Raw genomic sequence first — 17050 nt, forward strand, 5'->3', positions numbered from 1 at the left:
CAAAATTGTTGGGTTGGGTTTCGAGGAGCTGTTTACATTTAAAAAAAATGCTCTTTCAAGACCTTGGGATCACGGTTATTAGGTGGTGGCAACTTTTTGCTGACATTTTATGGATGATTTATTGAGCTAATAATCTCCAGATTATTCAATAACATAAAAAGAACTGTGTTAGTTGCAGCCGTATATATCTTAGATTATAAACAGTTCGTCTGAGTCAGTGGAGATGAAAGATATATCAGGAAGGACTTAAACACACACACCTCGTACTTCTTGTCTTCTTTTCATTGTGAGGAATCAATGGATGATACTCCTCATCAACCGGAGCAGCCTGCTGCCACAGAATACTAGTTATTTATCTCATGGCAGCTATATTATTCATTCAGGATGATACCGTAGCTCCAAGGACACATTAACAAACTGATTTTTAAACAGGAAGTCTTCCCCTTCTGACTTCCCTCGTTACAGACCGACTTCACATGCGACTGTTAGTAACCAGAAGCCCTTATGCAAAGGTCATGTGGGTAGTGCGTGTCAAAGTGTAACAATGGGAGGGTGTGTGTGATGAGAGTGTGCTTATGCAACATATATGAATGTCTCTTTATGTTTGTTCTGTGTGTGTGTGATGATCCTCGGGGCTCTAATTAGAGGCGGGGGTGTTCAGGTATCTCCGGTTGATTCTTTGTAACTCGATCCTGACATGAGAAAACGATGGCCTTATTTCAGTGTCTCTCTTTTGAAAAGGATTTCTTTTTCTTCAGGCTGTCGCTGATCTCAGCACCATTTCATCATGAGCTATATTTAAAAGGTAGTCTCGTTCAGAAAGGCCATGTGTGTCGGTAGCTTTAGGTGTTTTCCTGTGTGTGGCGTGCCACAGAGGGGGGGGGGGGGGGGGGTTTCTGCTGATTAAAAATTAATGAGCAGCTGAGTGCCATGTAGCCTGAGCCGAGCATTCCTGCACTCTTTCTGTTGTGTGTGTGTGTGTGTGTGTGTGTGTGTGTGTGTGTGTGTGTGTGTGTGTGTGTGTGTGTGTGTGTGTGTGTGTGTGTGTGTGTGTGTGTGTGTGTGTGTGTGTGTGTGTGTGTGTGTGTGTGTGTGTGTGGACTGAGCTAGAGACGGAGGCTGTGGCTGGGCTGCTGTGAAGGTATCAGATTCAACTAAGCTCATATTTCACCTGCTGCTGCTGCTTGTGTGTGTGTGTGTGTGTGTGTGTGTGTGTGTGTGTGTGTGCGTGCAGAGAATAAAATATTAGTCTGTTTTGACTCTTTTTGCCACATTCCTCTGTTTTCTTTGTGGCCTCCCCGTCACATGTTCGATATCTTCTTTCCTTGTGTGCTCCATCGATTTATTACACATACTGACATGTTACATGACAAGTATTTTACCTTACCACGAATGTTTTGCCCCCGGGGTCTTTTTAACAGCTTAAACAAAACACACACTTGTTTTATCATCATGAAACTCAAAACGGCTAAAACTGATATTTTTTTATTAACAACGTATCAGATCAAAATGTGAAAAGATTCCCTCATAATAAACAAACGCACAGAGAAACTTTACCTGAATCTGAAGCTCCTTTGAACATAAGAGATTTAGCTAAAGTTTAGATTTTCAGGCTACTTTACTGCTTTAGTTCTCTATCACCGCTCTCATACTGTTGTTTTCAGTCACAGCAGGCAGCAAGCTCTGTACCTACCTGCTCAGCACCAAACAGCACATAGACACAGTTGCCCACAAACTGGTGAACATTGTGGAGCATTGAGCAACTAATGTGGACAAATTATGTAACGGAGACACTGTTTCTAATAATATCTGTACGGCAATTTTCTTCCAATGTTACCAATATATCCGTAATAAGCTGACATCTAATCGAGCTCTAATAACAAGGCTTTTTATTATAATTTCCATATTTTGTCCAAATATATTCATGAACTGTGCAAACTCAATTCTTAGCAAATTTAACCACTTAATTACTTGTTACAGTATTGAGTTTTAACACGGCCAGGAGAAAAGAAAAGACGACCTTTGGAAGGGGAAAAAAGTAGGAAGATGTATTTGATATTTTTACACATACATTATTGGGATCTGTGGGACCCCAAAACACTGAGAAAGGGAGGCCAAAAACTAAACAACACAAGAGTGGATGTTTGTTGTGGCAACGTGCCACTCTCAGTTCCTCTAATACATTCAGCAGTGGTGTAATAAATGCCACGCACACGTTGTAACAATGTGCATTTACTGTCTTTTTCTGCTCCAACCTGACTAGTATTCACATTACAGAGCAGGAAAAAAAAAATGTAAATGCATTTTTAAATTTTAAATTCCTTTCTTAGTTTCCCTCACACCAAAGGATGTGATGCGAACCTGCAGCCTCAGTCCTGCATCCTGTCACTAAATATACTGTAGAGAAGCGAGTGATGTAACAGCAGTGGCTCAAATAGTAATAATAATAATAATAGTAATAATAATAATAGTAAGAAGAAGAAGAAGAGGGGAATAGAAATAAGCTGCTCTGAATGGTGCCTTTTGCTCTGCAGAGCCTCCAAATGATGAGAGAGAGAGAGAGAGAGAGAGAGAGAGAGAGAGAGAGAGAGAGAGAGAGAGAGAGAGAGAGAGAGAGAGAGAGAGAGAGAGAGAGAGAGAGAGAGAGAGAGAGAGAGAGAGAGAGAGAGAGAGAGAGAGAGAGAGAGAGAGAGAGAGAGAGAGAGAGAGAGAGAGAGAGAGAGAGAGAGAGAGTTCCGCTTCGTTGTCATGTTGTGACGACCAGTTGCGCGTAAAGAGACCGGAGACCACCAGCCCAGCCGGGTTTTGGTTCAGCTGTTCTCGGAGTTTGCGCCGCAGTGATGTTCCTGCGCTCCTAACGAGAGGACCAGCACACGGAGAGGAAGAGGGAGGGAGAGAGAGAGAGAGAGAAGACTCCGGTTTGTTGTTGTTGTCGCCTGGTCCGCTGGACTGACATCGCATGGGGACATGAACAGTGTGGATCCAGCCTCTAACAAACTGTTGACTTTCAATCAGCGGTAAAAAAAAAAAAAAAAAAAAAAAAAAGAAAACCAAAAAATCCTACTTTTACCTGTGTTTCTGCATGCCTCCTCATCTGTTGAATGCATAGCTCTCTCTCTCTCTCTCTCTCTCTCTCTCTCTGCCGTCGCTCTGTCACATCCCTGCAGCACTGGCTTTTTTTTTTTCTTCTTCCCCCGAGCAAGCTGAAGACACCTGCTCCGGTGTGCAGCCCATTTATGCGTAAAGTGCATTATTGCGCTTGGATCGTGTGATAATGTTAAGAATAATCGACTGTTCTGGGTCGAGTTTTGATACCAGTTATGTATCAAGTGCATCATTTATTGATCTTTTTTCCCCCGTTTACTCTGGGATGGCTGACCAAACTGAGCCCTAACTGAATCCACAAGTCTCCAGTCTGGAAGTATTGACGCTCCTCAACAGCCACTCTTTCAGCCACAACAGTGTTTTAATTGAGTCAGTTCATCTGTGCGGCTATTCTGTTGCTTATTCATTGAGCTGTTCCTCCTTTTTCTTGAGTGCAGATATTTCAGTATGCACAAGGACAATGTATGAATTATTCATTGCATGCTTTTCAGTTCAGGGTAGAGTGGAGGTACATGCAGCTCTGGCATTATGACAGCGACATAACAACGTATTCAGCCACACTGAAGGCAGTCATCTGGCTTAAACTGTACAGCTGAGTTCAGATGTAGTCCAAGGTTACTGAGTATAGTAGCTCATTTCCAGCCTCTTAGATTGATCTGAAAATACCAAGCTGTGCAATGCAGTGACACTTGAACAGAGAGGGATCATATGGTGATCATAAAGCTCTTATGGCACAGTGCTGCCAACAGCGGAGACGCCTCCTTTCCGTGCTGCACCACTAGTGCAGAGAGGGAGGAAAAGAGCCAGGGATGTCATAAAATTTCCATGAAATGCTTCTTTTGTTATGAAATGCTCTTATGACTTATCATATTGCTGTAATGGGCATGATTTGGCTTATTTTTTTCTCAGTTTTTTTTAAAGAGTGATCTGCATCTTTGTCCATCTCATCCTCATATTTTGTCTGTACAAACATCACTGTAGCAAAGCGACTTTGTGACTTTTATTAAGAATAATGTAGAGGCTCTGATAGAAAAAGTATTTGATGGGTTAGTTTTCATCTGCACTGTGCACGTAGTGAATCAATCTGTAACTGTAACTTTGTTTTAAAATAATTAACAAATTAGAGTCTGAGCGCATGCATCGGATGAAATCAAGTTGGATAAAATAGTTTGAATCCCAGAATGATTTACCAAATGTCTAAAATTGAACCCTTCACTTTGGAGGAAAAAAAGACTGTGGGGCTACATCACATCTCTGTAGTCTGCAGTCATTCCTAGGAACTGCAGTAGAAAATAGTCAATTCAATTATTTAGATTGTCACATGTATACGCCAGTTGTGGATGTATTTATGAGACAGAAAGCTGTTGAATGTTTGTTTCATTGTCACTCTCAAGAGTCTTGTGTTTGCGTCCGCTTGTTGGCATCAAGGTCTACGCCATCTCACTGTATTGAGTGATTTAAAGGTTTAAAGAGTCATACCGTATTTAAAGTAACCGATAAAAGGATTGGCTTTTTTTTTCGTCGGCAGCATGAGGTTTAGCATGATGTGTGGCAGTGTGATTTATGCTTCACATTTCACTGTTCTGTAGAGAGCCTTTCAGCGGCGACTGTCCATTGTCTTCTGACAGAAACCACAATTTGTAACCTTTCCCGTACTCTGTTACTGAGGGCAGCAGTTGAGTAATGAATACCCATTTTACCTCTGTTCTGTTTCAGAGCTATTTCTCTTTGGTCCGAGCTTTCAACGCTATTTTTCTTTGGCTAACAGCCATTACGCTGCTGGAAAGTGACTGAACCCTTGTGGTGCAGAGTTCCAGTTACGATGTCCGAACACATGGGCAGCTTTGAATGCTGGATAATGGTCACAAATGTGTTGTATATCCAATACATGTTAAGCAGCATGTCAGGACTGTAAGGTAACAGGATAGGTGTTCTGTCAATCACTCTTATAATCACAAGACTAAGATGTGAAGCTATGCTGGTAGCTGTGTAGTCTGTACGTACAGTAGGTTAAGCGTTGAGCTAAATGCTAATGCCAGTAGGCTTACAAACCCACAATGATAATGCTAACATGCCGATGTTTGAAACTAAGTACAGCTGAAGCTGATGGGAACGAAATTAGTTTTGCAGGTATAAATACATAAACCATCCCAAATATTGCCGTTAGATGGAAGCCATGATGTCTTTGGGCAATCCATCCAATAGTTGTTGAGATATTTCAGTTTGGACTAAGTGTTGGGCTGACCAGACTGACATCGCCATCCCATAGAGCCACAGATAGTATGGCTTAAAAACAAAAGGAAATAATATAAAATGGGCATCAAACCTAATAATATCAGTGCTCTTTAAGCTTAACTGGATTAATGTTTCATCAAACTCAGCACTTGCTGGAGTTTTGAAGTAAAATATGATTGGGACAAGTTTATATTTCCCCAAAGGGATAGAATAAAGTATCTTCTATCTGTTTCAAACCTTAGTTTTGTTATATAGAGCAATAATTCTGACCGGAGGAACAAGCTCTAACAAGCTATTCTTATAATATATCTAAATATGTCCTCTCCACTGGGTTGCACTCCCAGAACTCTGTTGACAGGTACATGTTCCTCATCACACTTAAGACACTTTACTTCCTTGGCTCATTCCACTTCTTTAATAGGTGTCAGCACAGCTTTTCTTGGTCTGACAAAAAACACCTTGTGCACAAATGGCTCATAACTCATCAAGGGTTACGCCTCCTACATGTGTTAAAATATCTCTCGTGTTTTAAGAGAAAGAGAATTTGAAACTGAACATTTTACACAAGTACATAGGGAAGCATTCTAAATCTGGCGATAAGTGTTGTGGTTTTGAACACAACAGCTTTCTTTGTGTGCGAGTGACCACTTTGATGCATGTGTTTACTCAAGCCAAACCAGCTAACCAAGATTATGAAATAAAAAAATCCCTCTTGAACTGCTGCGACTAGAGAGAAGTTGTTGATGGTACTTATTTCAAAACAAAAATAATAATATATCTAATATCTAATTTCATCAGTCATTGTTGCCTTTCAGTTCAGTGTGAACATAAAATGTCCATCCATAAGTACCTTTAAACATCTCAAGAAGGAGACGAGCTTCACCAGGAGATGGAGGGGTTTTCATTAGGTAGTGGGTGTGGTGGTATCACTTAATCTTCCCAGCACCAAGGTACAATCCTTCTCATTACCCCTCCCAGGGGAAAAGGTGAAGGGCAGGAAAGATGGAAACCTGGGTGCTGAGAAGAAGAAAGTGGGATCACCTAAAGGTAAATGCTGTGATGGAGCACATGCTGTGGGGGCACTCCAGTAGACCACACCCCAATCACCAGTATGTAGAGGAAGAGAGCGGGTAAAGAAACAGTGATGGATACATCCTGTAGCACAGACGCTCTTTAAAATGCGTCCTTTAAGGATTGAGCGTGCATTATATATTAACAGACCCACTCTGCAGAGAGAGAGAGGGGAAAAACCTGACCAGAGAGGAGGAGGGTTAAGATGAGCTATAGGAGGAGTGGGGGATGTGGTCCAACGAGACGGAGGAAGCAGAAACAAGCAGGTCATACTGTCACTCAGACAATCATAAAGACGTATGCAAACATGAAATACCCCCCATATGTGCACACTGTTCACCACGCACTGCTGTAGTGCTGCAGGAATGAGTCCTAACAGGCGGAAAAGAGTTATTATTATTGTGCTTCCGGATCTCTGGTCTCGATGTCTGTTTTTTTTATTTTTTTTGATGGGTTTTTGGTTAGATGCCTTAAATAAGGTCTGTGGTTAACACAATCTTAATAGATTCAAATCTACTTGTGAATTTCGAGGCTTATACGTATCTCGTTGTATATACGCTTTTTGAACAAAACCTGTTAGTATCATGAATGTTTTTTTTGCCACAGTTATTATTTTTATCAATAATCCAAAATCCTATTGGCCTTTTGTCGAGGGAACCAGTGTGATCCCAACTTCTGTGTTTCTGGAGCCATAAAACTAACTTGTAGGTACTGAGGTGAAGACTTGGTAGGACTCAGGTGGTATAATGAAATGTTAAACCATCAAAATTCAGAAAAAAAAATCTGCGTGTATCAACCCAGACTTGCCCTTCTCAAGTTGATAGGTTGTTGTGTATCATAGTCGGACATGCAAAATTATTTTATTAATATTTGTCTCTCTGTGAGTGAAGAGGCTATGTCTCTGATTTCCATCCTTCAAAAGTGTGTATTGCCTTAATGGCTCAAACAATAGGCTGAGAAATATTCGTAATGCATTTGAATGCTTCCCGTTCCTTGTGTTGGATTCAAAAGTCTAAAAGCATGCTAACATGAGCACAGTGGGGGTGTTAACATTTTTGTGTTTAGCAGGTGTAATTATCAGTGTTTAACATCATAATTAAACATGTAAGCATTGTAAAAATTTGCTTAATTGAACTAAACAGAAATACAGTTGAGGCTAATGATGGCGTTAGATGAAAAGTCACTGGATCACTGCTTTCCTTATATTCGATGTACATCATTTTTCAGGTAGAGCGGCTTTTAGGGCCTTATAAACTTCTAATTGATCCGAAATCAAGCTGTTCTGCATAATACAGTAAAAGATGTTAATGTCTACTCTGTGTGCGCATTTGGCTATTTGACCAGTCAGAGCAGCCAGCTCTTCCCAGCCAGACTCCATCTATCACTGTGGCTTAATTCAATCAGGACCCACGTCTCAATCAGAACTGGGGTTGGCCGCCGCTCGCGGACAGTCACCATGCCACCAGACGCCCTGCCACATCGACAAAGACTCAGACAGGAGGAAGGGAAAGAAAAAAACAAGGGAAGAGGAGGGAGAGAGAGAAAGAAAGAAAGAACGTAGATCGAACAAAGTAGGCGAAGACCAAGTGAGATCCAAGAAAGACGGAAGCAAAAAGCAGATGCTGCAACCGCCTCACTTTATATGTGACTGTGTTGTGTGATGGAGGACCGACAGGCCATGTGTCTGACCATGCGTTTGTGTTGCAGCTCTGCCTCGGAGGACTTGGGCTGCCGGCGTGGAGACTTCAGCAGGAAACACTATGGTTCGGTGGAGCTGGTGAGTCCCACCCACAATGCACTCATCTGTTTGTTGCTGTCTTTGTGTCTCACTGCGACCGTCCCCCTCATCCTCTTTGTTGATTCTTCTGCTCATGATCTCCCCTCCCTTCCCGCCTCGCTCTCTCTGTTATTGCCTTCCCCTCTTTTTCTTCTGGCATGGACGGACAACAGAGGGGGACTGATGAGTCATGACGTACTGGGTGTGGTCCAGCAATGTGCTTTGCCAGCGTGGATCACAATGGGTGCTCCACTCACAGTGATGCAGGACTCTGCTGGCTGCTCAGCCTCCGAAAGTTCATTTGTTTTGAAAAGCTGCATCACAGTGTGTGTCTTTGTGGCTGATTACTAAGCTGTTGAGTCATTATTGCTTTGAGCAAGTGTGTGTATGTGTGTGTTTGTGTGTGAATGCAGCTCTGTGCATCCCGATAGCCCAGAGGGGACAGGAAGTCCTACGGTTTCCCACAGCAATCGTACTTCCTACCAGCGACATATTGTGGGCCGTTCCATGAGTCCTGCGCACCACGTGTGCGACTGATTAGTGTTGAGGAGAAACCACATGCTTCATATCAGCGCTAGCAGACTGACACCACACACAACGCTGCTTTGTGTGGGTGTGTACGTGAGACAAATTAAGAGAGAGAGAGAGAGAGAGAGAGAGAGAGAGAGAGAGAGAGCAGCTCCCATACACCGTGTTGAGTGAGAGCCAGGATGAGTGAACTGATAGCCTCAGTACTCACAGTGCGCCCGTCACACAGCAGCGCCTCTTCCTCTTCCTCTTCCTCAACCCTTGTGCTGTATGACTTCTTCATCTTTGTATCCTAGGCTTCACTAGGATTGTATATGTTCTGATGTAGAAACTACACACGCATGGTTAAGGGTCTTCTGTGATCCATCATGATGGATTAACTTTTAGATATTAAAGACGGTATGCTTTGGTAATTAGCATGATTGAAAACGGTTGTCGACTTCCCAGGTTTGATGCTAATTAGAAGCACTGTTCCTCCGTAGATGTTCACTGTTGACTCAACTAGTAATTATTGTCATTCATTATTGATTTATTAATATTTACATCTAGCAAATGTTGCATAATACAGTGGAAACCGCTTATTGTGATCACATAACCTCAGGGAGGATAAGCACATGATGCCAAGCTTACGTTATAGCAATAATGTTTGATCCTCGACTCTGCAGTGAAAGAACATCTCAGTATTTCTGTTGGAGAAGAGAACTGTAACTGCCTGTGTGAACATACAAGGGAAAAGTGTTTTTGTCAATTCCGTCTCTCACCCTGTTTAAGGCTGTGTGTCTCCAGGGGAGGTTTGTGCAAAGGTTGAGAGCAATTCTGATCCTGGTGCCTTTTAGCCAACAAACAGCTCCTTGTGTTGACAGTATTGAATTTGTGTGCTCATAGTCTGTGTGTCTCTCCAATGTGAAGTGGGCAGCATATCAGCACCTGACATTTCCATTGAAATCATAGAAGTCATACAATATAACGCTTGAATATCCACAATTCTGATGTTGGATACATTTTAGTCTCCCTTTGAAGATATTTAGCTGCTCCAATGTATTACAGTGCTTTGAAGAACATGCTTTCAAATGTCTCATCAAAAGTGGGCGACAAAGATCCAAAGCAGGGTCTCCCTAATAAGTGAGACCAGCATAAGCAGAGCCGTGACTCATTCTGTGTGTTTATTTTTATTTTTGGCATTATTGAAATCGGATGGTATTTGCCAATATGAGCAGCTTCCTCCACAGACACCGTTGTGGCTGCATGATTCACTCTAGTCCACACAGAAAAGACTTTTGACATTATAGAAGTGTGACGGATCCAGTGAGATTTCCAGTATAGAAGCATGAAGGAGCCAGTTGCATTTCAGCACACTTAAGTCCATAAATGCACATCAAAACTATTCATACCGGCTGCTATGCAGATTTGCCACAGTTGCGACACTTTTCAATAAATGGTTTGAATAGATTTGCACAGAGGACCAACTACCGGTATCCTATTAACCTAGGAGAGTGTCTGGCAGTCTGTCTGAGGTAAACTGTTGTATAAGCTAAACTACTGTAAGCTATTTTATTGAGTTTCCTTTTAACAGAATGCTCTGAGTGAAGTTGAGTCCCTTTTGGTTAACAGTTCCACAGTGTATATGTCTCGGGCTTTTATTTTGATAGGCAAAAACAGAATGAGTGGATCTGGTATGCGCTGCCATTGTCAACATTGAATGAGTAGTAATACAGTTTGCCATCTTGGTTCAGACCAAGCAGCCTCCATGTTGTTGATTTTGAATGTCTTTCTGCACAACGTGATTGGTTGATGCCTTTATTCGCATTGCGAAGCTCAGAGAAATTTACCTTGTTCCTATATGTACACTCTGAGTGAAACCGCTCACGACAAAAACAACAGTTTGAAAAACGCCCCCAGTTTGTAAAGGTGTCAAGAAACTACAGGAACCTGACTACAGGCGAGAATGTGGAGAATCAGTGGTGTGTGTGTGTGTGTGTGTGTGTGTGTGTGTGTGTGTGTGTGTGTGTGTGTGTGTGTGTGTGTGTGTGTGTGTGTGTGTGTGTGTGTGTGTGTGTGTGTGTGTGTGTGTGTGTGTGTGTGTGTGTGTTAAGATTTCTAGTATCCTGTGTTTCAGCGCACACACACACACACACACACTTGAAACACCCGTTCACACAGAGGTGCAAGCAAATACTCCATGATGGCATCTGCATTCATTGAAATAGACAACAACAACACAAACACAAAGGCAACTCCCACCCTGTCTGTCACTTTAGTCAGTGACAGCTCCACGGTCCACTCTTAAAAGCTTAATTGTGTGTTTGGCATTAAAGCTGAAACAACAACAATTAAACCCGTTTCATCCTGACACAACAGCGTGGAGAGCCCAGTGAATTTTCTTCATTTGAGATGAAGGCAGTGACAGATGGGCGAGAGGTGGGCGCTGACCGCCTCAGAATCTGTGTGGTACACAGAAAGAAAAAAAAAAATGAATGTTGGATGTATTGAGGATAAAACCCTTAAGTGTGTGTGTGTGTGTGTGTGTGTGTGTGTGTGTGTGTGTGTGTGTGTGTGTGTGTGTGTGTGTGTGTGTGTGTGTGTGTGTGTGTGTGTGTGTGTGTGTGTGTGTGTGTGTGTGTGAGTGTGAGTGTGTGAGAGGAGCATTGTGTTGAGAGGTTAGCTGTCAGTCTTGCACTGTGACTGGTGAGCAGACTGCTCCACTTCCACCTGCCTGCCAGTGCTACTGTCACTGCCTCAGAGGCTTTTGACTGCACTGTCACACTGAATCTATTCCCACTCTCGGCGTAAGCATGTCTCACTCTGTGTGATTGTGTTTGTTTGTGTGTTTGTTTGTTTTTTTTAAAGCAAGGCTGCTTGACTTTTGCGGAACAGCGCCATCTGTGGCCACAAGTGGCAATTACAAGATTGGCTCAGAATGAGGTTCCTTAGGTTTGATTCTTATTTTATTTATGTGAGGCAGGATTAAGATGTTCACTTGTGACATGCTTGAATGTAGTTTAACTGTAGAAAAAGTTATTAAAGCTACAGTTGGTAACTTAAAAAAAGGAGACCTGTCATACAAAATAAACTGAATATTTGTGCAAATTGTCACTATATCCTGACAGTAGAACACAAGACAGAAAATCTGTGAAACAAACAGGTTTCTCAGCCTCCTCTTAGTGCTCCTAATGGCATTTGCAAAATTGCACCTCACCAGGAAAAAAACAACTAATCAGAGCCGAGGAGTCTCTGATGAGAAACAAGCAAAATCTCCAATGATTAAAGGAATCCTTAAGCCACAGAATATTATAATATATAATATTTTTATATAAAATGTTATATATATTTTATGCCCAGATGTGTAGTTAAACCACTGAGTTTAACTATTGGGGAACTGTGGGATAGTTAGATTACACTGGTGTATGCTGGGTGGTTCTCGTCACCTAGATTCACACAGGAACACACACTTGCAAACTTTAGAGCAAGCTGACAAACCCTCCCAGAAACTGGTGAGGACATTACCTCACCAGTGCTTTTTTAAAGCTTGACATGCAGATAATTTGCTCAGTTTATTGTCTGTGAAGCTAATGATCACAGGGTTTTCTGAGAGGGCCCTTGTCTTTTATTGGTATCTATACTTCAAGGTCGTTTTTCTGCTTGAGCTCAATTGCCTGTTTGACACTTAAATGAAGCTACAGTTGCAACTTCAATCTGGGACCAGAGGTTGTTGTAGCTCCTCTTAACTTTGCATTTCTTGGTTTGTTTTTTCATTTGTATGAACATTCAAGCGTCTTTTAGACAAAACCATGCTGTCCTCTACCGTTGCAGACTCAAATCAAGTTTCTAAAAGCAAAGTGATGCATGTAAATACTTGAAAAGGAGTTTGCATTCTTGAATGTCATTTCTTTTTTTAAGGCATGCCACAACATCAGTATGCATTCTCTCCGTACTCAAGCATAAGGTCTAAGTAACTCAATTATAACTGTAACTAGTATCACAACTAACATCAAAAATGTCAGTTTTGAGCAAATAACACCTGTTTAAAGTAACTAAATATTAGATTTATCTTCTATCTTCTTGCTCTTGTCCCTCCATCTCTCCCTCCTCCTCCCATTTTCTCTGAAACATATATAATAGTCTATTAAAGCAGCTGAAGCATGGTGCTTTGCTGCTGCACTCTGAGATCCCAGGCTTCACTGCAGCATCCGCCCACTCTTGAGGGCCCTTAAAGCTGCTGCACCCTACTAGTGTGATTCCTGGGTGGCCCGATGCCTTCAGTAGTCATCAGATTAGTCATCGCCAGTGTTGCTGCTGTATTAATGGGCAGATTATTGGTGTGCTGCTGTTGTTAGCGTTGCTGGATTTGCCCTCGCCTCAGGCAGCGTTAATGCTAATCAGGTGCAGTCAATGGATACATGGCAAACAGCCACATTACAGATATCGTTTGTCTTTGATTTACATTTTTCACCTCTGATTTCCTCCTTCACTGGTTGTCGATTGTTATTTCATGTCTACTTTACAGCAACATCATGCATCATACATCATTTATAGCATTGCAGGAGTCGTCCACAACATGAAAGGGCTGTTTGCATGCATGTTGTGAAGTGATGACTTTGTCCGATCGAAGCTTGGCGGGAGAGCTCCTGGAAATAACACGAAAACAGAGATTCATCTTTTTACATAGTATGTAATAGACTCAATTAAGTTCTCAAGTATTTTAAAGATAAGTTCGTACATATTCTATATTTTTGGTATTGTCTTCAAATTTAAATAAGACTAATACCATGTGTATCTAAAGCCTGATAAAGCTTGTTCCTTTGTGCTCTAGAGCTCTATTGTTGTAAAAAAAAAAATTTATTGTAAACACAATGGACCTCTGTGCACAGATGAATCAGGCTCTGACTACACAGTCAATATTTGTTAGTAAATTCAGTTCATTGTTGGTTTTGGTCTTGTTATGGGATTTCTTGAATTATTTTATTGACACCATGCATTTGGGGCCTTCTGAAATTAAAAAGAAAAATTTTACTAATTTTGGGAAAGACTGAGCGATGTAAACAGAAAAAAACGATTTGTTATATTTGTTCATGTCACTCAGTTTCTGTTTCCTGGCACATTTCACTTCCTTCTCTAAATGCAGCGGCTGTAGTATTTTTAACTGTCTGTCTGAGTCATTGGATGATCTATGTGACACACTGAGACCTTCATGTCCATACAGTTCTCAGACTCTGCTGATCTCACGCTCACCCTCTTACTGTAAAACCTATTCAGAGACGCACATAAATTCACTTCCTGTCTGGCTTCACTGTGAGTGACCTAACTGACGCTAACTTGACCCGCCCTCCCTATGACTGCTGCTATACCTGACAGATTTATCAGTCTAAATTCACCGTTATTTTTTTGAAAACATTGGACCTTCGTTTTTCACAGACATAAACAAAAGAAGGCCTTTGTTGATTTCGCCAGGTGAAAATGACGGCTGTTGCTCGGACACTTTATAAGAGCTCCCTGAGGAGATCAGACTGGAAAGCTCCTTAACCTCTATTAAATCCCTTATTAAACACATATTTTTTTTAAGTGTGCTTTCACGCTGTTTGTTTGAATTTTTCACTTGTATCTGTATACAAAGGCGTTCGCTTCACTTTTATTTGCTCAATTTTGTAAATCTTAAACAGTTGTAAATGTTTGCCTGCCATTTCTATCTTGTAAAGCACTTTGTAATCCTTTGTTTTAAAAAAAACGTACTATATAAGTATAGTTTCTTGGTATCTGCTTTTTGGTGTTAGACAGGTTAAAAAGACTTCAAAAATACAAAGCTGGACAGGGTTGCCATGTCTAATTAAGGTTGCTTGTAGGAGAAGTAGATGTGGAAAAAAATATCACAAAACAGTTTCCTTGGTTCTTCTGAATTTCTATTTATTCACATATTTTCTTTATTTTTCTTATTTCCTGCGTCCTCTTTTTTTCTGCCTCTATTCATCTCCTCTCTAATTTTCTCTCTTTCCTCTCATCCCTCACTCATATCTTCCCTTCTGACTGTGCACCTGCATCTCTTCCTACTTACTACTTCCCTCCTCACCCTCTGCTCCCTTCCTCTCCCGCTCTGCCGCCTACGCCTCAGTGTTCTCTGCCTTCCTGGAGGATTGTGAGTGTGCATGAACAGGCCCACTGATGAGATCAATTATCTATCAGCAGTCACAAAACTATTGATTTAATACCTCAACACACACACACACACACACACACACACACACACACACACACACACACACACACACACACACACACACACACACACACACACACACACACACGCATCTCTGTCTGCACTGCAGCGCTCCTTTGTCCCATGGGCCTTGGGGAAATTAAAGGTCTCTCTGAGTACGCCGTGAGCTCGATTGTATTTGTGAAATGTTCAAGTCATGCCCTAAAATGGGAGCTGTTTAAGTGTGTGTATAAGAGAGAGGGAGAGTGTGTGTGTGTGTGTGCGCATCTCTTCTCCGTCTATAAAGCTCAAAAGCCTTTCCCACGGGGTTACGCAGCGCGAAGAAGGCTATTATTCTTTTATCATTCGGCTTTTTGTTGTCATTACAAATCTCTCTTTCCCTCTCTTCCCCGGCAACCTCATCCTTCATTCTGTCCCGCTCTCTCTATATGTTTGATTCCCCTTCTCCATTTTTTTTTTTCTCCTCTACGCCCAATCCCTCCACTATTGCTCCCCAGCAGTGGTGAGATGTTTTATGGGTTGTTTGTTAAAGCGTAGAAGCATAACCAGCTGCCCCGTCTCCCCTGTTTCCTCTCTCCCTGCCTCCCCCGGCCCACTGGGGAATCGTTGGAGTGCAGCTTTTTTTCTTTCTTTGCCACTTTTCTGTTGTATGATTTAAAAGCAGTGGCTGCGTGATGCATGCATGAGTGTGCACATAGACACACACTTACACACACACACACACACACACACACACACACACACACACACTCACACAGACTCCCCAGAGCGCTTACAGTAATGGCTCCTTTCTCGAGCCATTTTTCACCCCAAAAAACTGCAAGAAAGCCTATTTACACCCAGCCGCACAAGCACTTACCTTAACCTCACTTAAACTCACACTTAATACAGAATGTCAGAAAAAATGTTTCCTCTTTTTTTCACACACACAAATACACTATGGAGGCGGCGCATTGCTACGTTTGAACGCTGCAATGGTTTTCCCCTCCATTATCCTGCCCTTGAACAGTTAATGTTGCAGGAGAAATGGAGGGGAGAAAGAGGCCCACAGCTTCGACATTTACTTTACAATTTCCACGCACACGCACAGATTTTAACGGAAAGCTCATTCGCTCACACATAAACACTTGCACACACCACCACATCAGGAAGTAAGCAGAAAATATATTTGTTTTCAGGCCTATTAAAATGCATACGAGAGGAGAGAAGGCAGTATTTCCTTCCGATTCGCTCCTAAGAAAGAGCCAATTATTGCACAGAAACCTCTCTGTCGTTTATCAGAGCTTCAGACCTACAGTAAACATGCTTGGCCGGATTGTATTATCTTATTATATAAAGTATACCGAGGGGAGAAAATGCAGACGGTGCTTTACCTGAGTGGGGGGTTGAATTCAGTGTCGTATGAAGAGAAATGTTTTTCCAATATCAATTTATTGTTGTTGTTGTTCTTTTTTTATCACACCTCGATAACACACAGTTTTTGTTTCAAATCACTTATTTGGACAGAATTTTATAAATAAATCAATGCAATCATATCATCCCGATAAGATTCCCCTGAGAGACGATTCATAACCATACTGTATTTAATTGAAAGGATTAGTCAATTCATAATTTCATCAATTGACAGAGAAATAACTTGCAAGGATTTTGCCAATCAATTAGTAGTTAAAGTCATTTTTTCAAACAAAAATGCTAAACATTTGCTGGCTACAGCTTTTTACTTGCGATGATTTGCTGCATTTATTTGTCTTATATGACAGCAAAATAAATATCTTTGGGTTATGAACTGTAAATCACCTTGTGATTGCCAATGTTTACTTAGTTCTGATATTAGATCAAGTTAATAATTAGTAGATTAACTGAAAATGAAAAAAATCATTATTTGCAGGGCCACTTTGTTTGGAAAGATTAAAAAATGTGCTCATAAATATATGTTATGTGGTAGTAGAAGTGCAGTTAACTGTTATATAGCAGTGTCTTTTAATACGTTGTCTTTTAAATGTTAGGCATAACTTAAAAACAAACTATTTATGTGATGCAATATGTGCTGCTCTCAGATCAAACTCCAGTCGAGCTAGAATCTCATTTAAGAGCTTTCTAATCCCCCCGCTACAGTACCGCATATC

At 41.4% G+C, this 17050-nt stretch overlaps 1 protein-coding gene across 5 annotated transcripts in view; it reads left to right on the forward strand.

Annotated features, from left to right (window-relative positions):
- The window catches only part of garnl3 (GTPase activating Rap/RanGAP domain like 3), a 63086-nt gene that overhangs the window by 15720 nt on the left and 30316 nt on the right, over positions 1 to 17050 (forward strand). For 4 of the 5 annotated variants that reach the window (XM_054612284.1, XM_054612287.1, XM_054612285.1 and 1 more), the window contains exon 2: positions 8119 to 8188. In XM_054612284.1, coding sequence (XP_054468259.1) covers positions 8119 to 8188 — 70 coding nt within the window. Of the gene's footprint in view, positions 1 to 2934; positions 3018 to 8118; positions 8189 to 17050 lie in introns of those variants that run through there. The other variant, XM_054612286.1, reaches the window with a different exon arrangement.

Source organism: Anoplopoma fimbria, chromosome 14 (assembly GCF_027596085.1).
Source record: "Anoplopoma fimbria isolate UVic2021 breed Golden Eagle Sablefish chromosome 14, Afim_UVic_2022, whole genome shotgun sequence".
NCBI classification, from domain to species: domain Eukaryota; kingdom Metazoa; phylum Chordata; class Actinopteri; order Perciformes; family Anoplopomatidae; genus Anoplopoma; species Anoplopoma fimbria.